This window comes from Peromyscus californicus, unplaced genomic scaffold, assembly GCF_007827085.1.
Source record: "Peromyscus californicus insignis strain IS unplaced genomic scaffold, ASM782708v3 Scaffold_18__1_contigs__length_77618521, whole genome shotgun sequence".
NCBI lineage: Eukaryota > Metazoa > Chordata > Mammalia > Rodentia > Cricetidae > Peromyscus > Peromyscus californicus.
The window spans coordinates 1,208,723-1,218,853 of NW_026294480.1; the positions used below are offsets into that span (position 1 = coordinate 1,208,723).

General features: G+C 49.6%; 1 protein-coding gene across 4 annotated transcripts; it reads right to left on the reverse strand.

The window, feature by feature from the left end:
• Positions 1–1,000: 1,000 nt before the first annotated feature.
• Mrpl36 (mitochondrial ribosomal protein L36) lies at positions 1,001–9,602 on the reverse strand. Of its 4 annotated transcripts, XR_008219417.1 has the most exons (3): positions 9,505–9,602; positions 8,872–9,246; positions 1,001–1,396 (listed from the first exon to the last, which is right to left on the reverse strand). XR_008219417.1 is itself a non-coding variant. In XM_052742921.1 (2 exons), the coding sequence occupies exon 2, from the start codon at positions 9,231–9,233 to the stop codon at positions 8,922–8,924; it is 312 nt and encodes a 103-aa protein (XP_052598881.1). In that variant the 5' UTR covers positions 9,234–9,246; positions 9,503–9,590; the 3' UTR covers positions 8,852–8,921. The 4 variants fall into 4 exon arrangements, 3 of the variants coding, with proteins under 3 accessions (XP_052598881.1, XP_052598880.1, XP_052598879.1); XM_052742921.1 differs by lacking the exon at positions 1,001–1,396 and having other exon boundaries at positions 8,852–9,246; positions 9,503–9,590; XM_052742920.1 differs by lacking the exons at positions 1,001–1,396; positions 9,505–9,602 and adding an exon at positions 9,348–9,496 and having other exon boundaries at positions 8,852–9,246.
• Positions 9,603–10,131: the final 529 nt, after the last annotated feature.

The window sequence follows — 10,131 nt, forward strand, 5'->3', positions numbered from 1 at the left end:
TGTATTTTTTTGGTAGAGGAGGTTGCTGGGATGGACCAGGCTCTCCTGCATAATAGGCCAGTGTTCTACCATGGAGCTGCATCCCAGACCCAGGGATGCTCTCCTTTGAGGTTTCCATAATGGAAGGGTTCGAATCTGACATCTTGGTGAAGAGGCAGGAAACTTTGTACAGGGCTGACTGCTGTTTTGGAAGAGGCAGCTATACTTCAATTTGACCTTCTAGAAGTTTCTCCTGTGGCCCCTAGGGCTGTGTCTCTCTTCATAGATCCTGGAGCTGAGTATCAGAATGGTTAAACACAGAGGTGCCCTAACAAAACCAACCTACACAGATGTAGGAGAACAAACTCTGGGTCAAGAGCTCAAGGGGTCCCTTCCCCACCTGGGTCCAGCAGAAGACCCAACCTCACTATTGCCCTCGGCTTCAGATACTCCAGACGACCTGGAAGGGGACATGAACACCTGACGTTTCAGGGTTGATGCAGGGCTGAGGCTTATGAAGACCTTCACAGGAACCCACAGGAACCTCCTCTGTGCAGCTGGTCGTGTCTCCTCCCTTTCTGGGGATCCAGGCTGAGGGCGCTGTGCTGGTGTTTGCCCGTTCTTTCCTCCCGTGGTGAACACAGGTCCTCTGTAGGCTTTCTAAAATGCCCAGCATGATCCTGGAGGGAGCCGAACCTGTGAACATCTCCCTGCAGGAACCTTTTAGGCTTCTGCCTTTGCCCCCTTCCTTCCTTCCTTCCTTCCTTCCTTCCTTCCTTCCTTCCTTCCTTCCTTCCTTCCCTTCTTCCTTCCTTCCTTCCTTCCTTCCTTCCTTCCTTCCTTCCTTCCTTCCCTTCTTCCTTCCTTCCTACCCTTGTCCAAGTCACCAGTGTCCCCTAGGTCAAAAGTGATTCCTGTAGAGATGGCCTCTTTCCATCTGCCTCTGTCTTTCTAACCTTATTTTATTTCTTCTTCTTCTTCTCTCTCCCTCCCCCGTCCCTCCCTCTCACATACACGCTGCAGAACTATTTCGTATAGCCAGGAGGTGACTCTGCAGCCTTTCCCCCTACCCAGTCCATGGCCAGTCACCATTGACCTGGGGACAAAAAGGAAAGAAACACACTGTCTTTAGTCCTAGGAGAACCTCACACAGGCCTAAGCAAACAAAGTGTCCTCTTAGTCTCAGAAAGCTCCAAGGGGATGCAGATACCACCCTTTACCGCCTTGAGGTACCTTAGGATGACTCTGAGGCTCTGTGCTCACTTCTAGTATCAGAAAGGAACAGAGAAGTCCCTGTGTGTCAGATGCCGGCAGCAGGCTTTTGTCCCCTAGGGCTCCTTCTACAGGACTCTTGTCAATGGTACCTGGCTGTGTTTCAGGATCGCTCTGGAAAGCCAAGCTCAGCTTTCGTGTTCCTCTGCAGGAAGAAAAGACATTTTCAGAAAGTCCCATCTCAGAGACCTGGCCCAGGTGTGGCGAAGCCCATCAGAGCAATGGCAGCGGCCTGTGAATGACCCCAGTGTGCACCATGGCTGTGGGACTGTTAATCTTGATTATCAACTTCACAGGTTAAGAGTCACTATGGAAATATACCCCTGGGTGTGACTGTGAGGGTGTTTCTAGAATGAGTTAAGCGAAGAGGAAAGACCCATGCTGAATACGACCAGCTCTTTCACTCGGCCTCTGCCATGCCTCCTCATCATGATCAAACTATGACCTCAAGTTAAGCCTATTCCTTAAGTTGCTTTTATCAGGTGTTTGTTACAGCAATGAGAAAAGGAACTAACACACCATGGTAGTGGGATTCAAACATGTGCCACTCTAGCCCTCCAACATCCCTTTGTGATATTACCTCCTTAGACATGCCTCCCTGCAAAATCACAGGGCACGTGCACAGTGGCTGCAACCAGACGCACTCCAGAGCCAGGCAGGATGGGACTCTGAGCAGTTTTGCTCATTGTCATTTGCTCCAGGCCTGGGCACAAGGCCTAAGCCCAGTGTCTCATTGGAGACCCCAGAGGGTCTTGTTGGTTCCCAGTGAGGTTTAACCTCCCTGAGGATGGGCTGCCCTCCAATGCCCACAGCCTCCCCAGTGGAGCAAGTCCCTGAAGTCAGGCCTGAGAAAAACTATGGAACATGGACATGTGGCAGGTCTGTGCACCTGCCATGCTACTAAAGGAACTGACTCATCTCTCTTGACTCTGTGGCTGGATGACGGGACTACAGCAACATTTCCACCGGAGCTGTGGTAAGAGGAGTGCTCTTGACAAGGAAGGCACTGGACCCGCATGAAGGTGCTGTGCCTTCTCTGTTGAAGAAAGTCCCCTGGCTGCACCACAACCAGGGGTGTATGCCAGCATCAGTATACTCATGACTAAGATGTTGAGTGGGTACATGCAGGCTCCAGGTGGGATATTCCCCATGCTGCTGTTTTCTCAAGCCATATACTCCTGGGTACTCCTCCCTTCCCATCAGTAAATTTCTCCCCACAGACAAAGCTAAACATCCTTAGCTTCCCAGACAAGTGTTTAGAAAGGGCCCTTGCCTGATGTAGCATGAATCTTAGAAGGTCTTATTAATAAAATCAAACCTGAGGCCAAGTATTGGGGTGAACACTGGAAGATCAGAGAGACAGAACAAGCCACAGCTAACCTCACCTGGCCAACTTCTCAGCTGATCTTGTTTCCTCAGATTGGAAGTCTCTGTGTCCTCATATCCAAATGGCTCTCAGCTGAACTGTTCTGCTCAAAACCTAAAAGCTTAACCAGCCAAATGCTTCTAGTTTTTGGTCTTCACGCCTTATATATCTTTCTCTTTCTGCCATCACTCCCTGGGATTAAAGGCTTGCTTTCTGGGATTAAAAGCGTGAGTCACCATGCCCGGCTGTTTCCAATGTGGCCTTGAACTCACAGAGATCCTAGATGGATTTCTACCTCTGGAATGCTAGGATTAAAGGTGTGAGTGCCACCATTTTCTAGCCTCTGTATCTAGTGGCTGTTCTGTCTCTGACCCCAGATAAGTTTATTAGGGTGCACAATATTTTGGGGAATACAATACCACCACAGCCTGACATGGGTTTCTGCCTCTGCATGTAGGGGACTCTCCTCTGTCCTGGGACTGCTTAGCCTATGATTTCATGAGTAACAACCTGGCCCTAAGGGACTCCTTTCTATCATGCCTACTTTCCAAAAATGAATTGTAGTCCAGATATTGATCAGGAGCCAAGGCCTCTTCTGTGCTCTGGTTGGGGTATCTGCCAATGCACTTGCATGTACAGACATACAACACATGTGCACATTTGTGCAAGCATACAAACATACACATGAACACCCAACACACATGGGCAAACACACCTGCACAATTCATAGGTGAGCTCACACTGACAATGTACACCCACAGTAATGCAACACATAGACATACACCAGGTATGTATACTGTTTGCACATTCCCCCCAAAACATAATGCATGAGCAGACACATGTGCACATACGTCTCCTCATACATGTACACTACACAGGCACACCGGACATGAACACACTTTGCTTTTGCAAACATACCATCCCACACCACAATGGCCTAGGGCACATGTGTGCACACATGTGCTCTGCTCTTCTAAACAAGACCTGGTAGACTCCCTACAAGCTCTTCCCTTGAGGTCTGGATTCTTTCCCAGGGAAGCCTGAGAAGCCACTGTAGGTCACTGATCTGACACTGGGCTCTGGACTCCATGGTCCTGAGTGGCCTTTTAAAAGCCAGTGCTGCCTGTAAGCATGTGTACTTACAGTTTCCAACAGGCTTGTCCCTCTGGGCTGTGTCACATGACCAGTTGGTGCCTATCCCCTGCTGCTAGTGTGAGAGAGGGTGAGGATTGGTAAGGCTGGGTTCCTTATCAGAAAGGGAGTTTGGGGGCCCTTTGAAGTGGCCTTTCTGAATCCAGAGACTTGTGTTTGGTGCCTGCTCCATGGCTGACACGCTCACCTATAAATAATGGTGGTGACAAGTCCCCTGTCAGCACCCGCTGATGGACGGCTCCTTCTCCTGCCATTACAGCCTTGTGACTGTGGGAAAATTAATTTAAGTGGTAGTTAATTTCTAATGAATTCCATTCAAGCGGCTAATATGGTCCCTTGGTGTTATGGTAACCTTCACGGATCATTGCATTATGTAAATAAATTCTACTTTATGCTGGTTTATTAAAAAAAGAGAGTAAAGATTGGGAAGTCTGGGTAATTCTCACACAGTCACACAAACAACCCACAGTGGCTGGAAACTCTTTAAAGGGGAAAATACAAGCCACTCTGGAGACTGTTCAAGAAGGGACAGCCACAGAATGGTGGAATCATCTATTTTTAGGGCTCTACATACACAGGCTCTCCCCACACCCCCCGAATTCATGCAGCTTATGTTGTATTCCAGAGAGAGGGTTTCTACCTTAAGTCACAGTGAAGTTGTACCTTAGGGAGTCTTGATTTCAACACCTAGGTGGGGGTGTCTAGGTGAGGCTTGTCCTGGATGCAGAGGAAGGAGTTTGACTTCAAGTCACACTTAGGAGAGTTGCCATCAGGAACAAGGCTTGGCATCTCTGTGTAATGTGCAGTGTGTGGTTTGAGGTATGTGGTGTGGTTGTAGTGTGCAGTGTGTGTGTTGGAAGGAAGTATGGCTGAGGCAGTATTGGGAAGAGGAGCAGACCATCTCTCCCGAGGGACTTGCTCACTCACCTGCAGGGGCAGCCCACCCGCAGCTCACAGGAGACCCAGGGGCCTGGTCGTTGGTGCACACAGAGGAGTCAAGATGCTCTTGGAACCACTCCAGCCTTTACGGACAGCCTCCGCGTCTTCCTCACTCTGCTCTGTGGCCCTGCCACCATCATTCCTGGAAGGTGCTCGTCTTCTTGGTGGCGTGGGTAGCACTGAACACCTCTCCACCCTGATACTCTGTCCTGTCCTGCCACAGCTCTTGACTTCTCCTCATCTAGATATGCCTCTTTCACATAGCTGTCTCTTCTTCTTGGGGTCTAGGGGCTGGGGTCCCGCAGCCCATAATTTTCAAGATCATTCATCTGTTTTCATCTAATGCAATACTCAGACCACCCAGAGAAGGTCCTTCAAACAGCAGCTACCCTGATGGGGGAGGGCGCAACAGCGGGGCTCACTCAGGGTCTTCCACACCACAGCCAGTCTCATAAAGCCTCCTCTGTCTCCCTCTGTCACCACATGAAGAGGTTCCTAGGTTCCCGCCCCTCTCTGACTAAACAAGGAGTATACAAGCCACAGCCACGGGCTGCCAAGAACACACATACATCCATATTGTTTAACATTGAGAAGTGCACATTTGAAACAATTTGAAATTGAGTCACAGAAAACTTATCTCATAATGTTATAAGTTTACCGTTTTGTATTAGGTCTCATTCATAGTTTTCTTGGGACACATGTGGCTTGTAGGCTGTGGTGAACTCTCAAGGGCACTAGTATCCTATAGAATATTATTTTAAGGAGTGTTACTTTTGTTTCTGTTGCATTTGTTTAAATTAACTCTGTGAAGCTGTGTTACTGTGCCTGTGTAAAACACCTGATGGCCTAATAAAGAACCGGACGGCCAATGGCGAGGCAGGAGAAAGGATAGGCGGGGCTGGAAGGTAGAGAGAATAAACAGGAGGAGAAATCTGGGAGGAAAAGATCAAGGAACGAGAGATGGAGGAGGACTCCAGGTGTCAGCCACCCAGCTACACAGTCAGCCACGGAATAAGAGTAAGATTTACAGAAGTAAGGGAACAGGAAGAGCCCAGAGGCAAAAGGTAGACAGGATAAGTTAAGGAAAGCTGGTAAGAAACAAGCCAAGCTAAGGCCTGGCATTCATAATTAAGAATAAGCCTCCATGTATGATTTATTTGGGAGCTGGGTGATGGGGCCCTGTTGTTTGTTTCTGCTTTTTGGGGGGCCCTGCTACCCAGCTCCCAAATAAATGACACATGGAGGCTTATTCTTAATCACTTAATTCTTAATGCTGGTCTTAGTTTGGCTTAGTTTCTAGCCAGCTTTTCTTAACTTTAAATTATCCTGACTACCTTTTGCCTCTGGGCTTTTCCGTTTCTATTCCTAAATACCTTTGTTTCTTACTGTGTGGCTGGCTGTATAGCTGAGTGGCCGACCCCTGGGTCCTCCTCCTCCTCTGGCTCCTCATTCTCCAATCGTCTCGTCCCAGATTTCTCCCTCTCTCTCTATATATTTTCTGCCTGCCAGCCCCGCCTATCCTTTCTCCTGCCTTGCTATTGGTCAGTTCTTTATTAGACCATCAGGGACCTCGTGAAACATCAGAGCTAACTGGGTGGCTCGGGTGGCATCAGCCAGCGATAACCCAAAGATGAAGATGTCAGAGGGAGGACCACTCTGGTCAGTGTCCAGCACCAGTGCGGGCAGAGGGTCAGAGACAGTGTCTTGGTTTGCAGGTTTTCATTTGGCCCACAAGGTCGAGTCAGAACACTGTGAAGCTGTTCCAGGGAAAGGAACTAATGTAACTAATGTTTCTACTACATTTTACCCAAAGAATTAAATGCTTTTCCGAGAAAACCAGCTCAGTAAATTAAGGCTTTAAATTTTTAAATTTAGAAAAAGTACAGTATTTTAAGACATAAATTTTTCATCACGACAAAAATAAAAATTAACCAACCAATGGAAGGAAGGGAAGTGTGCTCCCATCAGGCTTCTATAACATGTTCCTGCCTGCACTGAGGATGCAAAGGCTTGAGTGGCCACCTGCAAGTATTCCTGCTCAGGTATGAGGTCAGTGTAACTTGGTCCTAGAGGCCAGGGAAGGACCTACTGACTCTATCCTGTCATGTCAACACAATCAATCAAAGAGGAGACTGGAACTGGGGGTCCCTCAGGCCTGCCAGAGCTGAGGTGGCAGCTGGAATTCCAGACGCCAGGTCCTAAGAAGTTATGTCTGCCCCCATTCCCCACTCATCCTGGAAGCTGGTGGGGCAGCTTGAATTTCTGCACTGTGAACAGTCCCCGAGGGTCACTGTCACTGGTGTGTGGTGCCATCTCTAGAAGAACTGCAGTTAGTGCCCTGAAGATCAGACGAACTGCCTTACAAAGCCGTTCCCAAGGACTCAAAGCTGTGAACCATGAGAAATGCCCACGAGGTGAGCACCCCACCCTGGCCTTGCCTGTTGCTAGAGGTTAGGGTGAATGAGTTAGGCTATTCAAAAGTATACTTATTTCTACTGAAAATAGCGTCAACTGGAGAATTCTGGAAATAAAAGGACGACATATGTCCTGTATTACTAATACAGCGACAGGCACACACTGAGTATCTGTGACGTGCCACATTCTTCTGACTCTGACATGATAGCTTTGAAACTTTTAATTTTCCATCTTATAGATAGGGAACTGAGGCACCCAGAGCGGACTGTCACACAGCTAAAGATGGTGGCGTTGGGATTCACACCTTAGCTGTCCCACTACCCACAAGTGCCTTCTAAGTCCAAGAAGCAGAACTAAAGTGGCCTCAGCCTTAACTGACCACAACGAGAAAATAGTGCTTACAGCCAGGCCTGTCCAGTCACCCTGGCCCACGGCCCTCCGCTGGCCAGGTGTTTAATGAGTTTCTGCAGAGTTCAGGCTTGTAAACCCGCAGCATGTAACCTTGTGTCGATAATGAACCAGAGAACTTGGTTTGTACTATTGTTTGTGCCAGGTCTTTCTCCTGCTAAGTTGCTGGTTGCACTCATGACCACCAGCTGTTCCTCCTGTGTCCCCAGACTCTCCTCCAGGCTTCATGTTCACACGAATGCTCACACACACCCTTCAGAATGCAACAGATCACAGCACATGGTTTTCCTGTCTCCCCTTAAAAATACATTATTGCCAGGATCCCTCTTCTCAAAGCCCTGTCTGGAGGATCCCTGCCTACACCTACCTGCTCACCAAGTATCAGACCTATGTCTTACAGTTCCAACAGCTATTATAAGACCCCAAGAAAAGGCAATGGTCCTGTAACCACCCACTGAAAACATCTCTGATTTTATGACACTCTGGGAAAATGACCCAAGGTACCAGTAGCTACCAGGTGTCATTCTTGGGCCAGAGGATCCACAGCACTCTGCATCAGTCACAGGGCCACAAAACATGCTGTAGTCTGGAATGTAAGCAGACTACACAAGGTGAACCTTAAGTTTATTGGACTAATGAGATTTAAAACCACAAAAAGCCAGTGTCAAAGACCTATTCCAAGAGGAGCACAAACCCCAGACCGCTTTTTAATGCTCATGAATGCAAGCTTTGAAAAATTAGCTAGTGTCCTAATGCTCCCTTGGGAAGCCAGTGTGCTTTGTCGTTTTCTTTGAGCTGAAAATGGACTAACCTCCTTTTGAAAGCATGAATTTGCTGGTATAAAGAACACTACTACTCCAGTGTTTAAGAACAGTCATGACAAACATTTTTTAATTGGTATCTGAAAAACATCTATATGTAAACAAGGTTTTCCTTGAGTAAAGGTTGGGACAGTTGTTATCCAACAACACCGTTTATTTTTAAGCTGAGGTGGTTGTGCTCCCTACAGGAGCCTTCTGGCTCAGTTGGCTTCAAAAAAGCACTTGCATTCTGCTGCATTTGATGAATGCCAGGGAGGCAGAGGCAGGAGCTTCTCTGCAGTTTCAGGTCAGCCAGTGCTACAGAGCCAGACCCTGTCTCAAGAGGTAAAGCTAGCTTTGCATTCCTGTTTCTTCTGGCCTCCAGCTCAACACACAGCTGCAGGAACAGTAAATCCTTCCCCATCTGTAGCTCTGGACTGACTGACTGAATTTGAAGGAACTGGGCTCGAATTCGGGGTGGGGAAGCAGGTGAGTTCAACAAAACCCTAAGCCACAGATCTTAGATTACAGAATGCTTACATTTATTTTTCTTTGATACGACGAAACGAATTTCCCACGGGCATTGGCCCTTACATTTGCCTCTGCTTATGCCTGGGGTTGGTCTTGCAGAGGACGAACCAGCGCCCACGCCTCTTCACCATGTAGCAGTCCCTGCAGCGCCTCTTGATGACACCCTTGGTCTTGAAGCCCTGCGAGGGCTGCAGTTGCGGCAGGGGGCGGCCACAGAGAAGTGAGCGCACCTCTGCGCAGGGTCTGGCGCTTGGAAGGGTCCCCAGCAGGAAGGACGAGAAGGCCCGGGGCTTCACGGCAGCGAGGCGACTCAGGTGCAGGAGCGGGTCCACGAGCGAAGCCACCGCGCTTCTCACAAGCAGGGCGGCCATGCCGAGGCCAGACCTGTGGGGAGAGGAGCGTGGTCACCGGCCGCTGCACGCCTGTCTATCTAACCCTAGGCCCTCCCTTTTCAAGGTTACTTGGAGTCAGAGGTCAGGGCACACCGGTCAGGCTTCCACGCACGGCACCCCACGTGCGCCGCCTGCGCGCTCCCGGGAAGCCGCGGATTCCTGAGGCTCAGCTCGTCCAGGGCCCCCGCCCGCACTCCCGGCCCTCTGCCGCGAGCCTCCGCCTGCCGCCCACGGAACGCGGGACCCGCACCTGGGACAGGGTGCCACCCGCGGCGAACTCTTCCCCACGCAGTCTCAGGAACCGGCTACCAAAAGCTTCCGCGTCTGCGCAATGGGGGGGGGGGGGGGGAAATGCCACCGCCAGGAAGAAAGATGGCGCGGGGTCACGTGGGATGACGTGCGCCTTGGAGCGGAAGACCAAGGAGCGTGCTTCCGGAGACACAACCCTGCTTGTCTTCCCCATGCCTTATCCAGAGTGCCCCAGGCTAGCTCTGCCCCTGCGGATGTTGGAACCACTGTGGATTGGGAAGACCGGTGCCCACGAGGAGAAGACAAAAGCTAATTACAAAAATGCAGACTGAGACTGAGAAAGAAACGGTCAGCAGTGAATATATTGGAAAAAAGCAACAACATCCAGACAAAATCACATGTTTCCGTTAAGTGACATTCTGCACCCAGGGGGGAAGGCCAGGAGAGCAAGTGCAGACGCTGCCCTAGCTAGTCAGTGCAGTCCTTCCCCCAAACTAGGGAAAGCTCCAAGAAGTGTGGAGGGGTTTGACGGGGGAGTCCCCACACCACGGCTTCTACAGCTAACTCTGGTGTCTCGGGTTTCAGGCAGTTCTTAAATCCACTCATCTTACTGTTTATCACAAAGCAG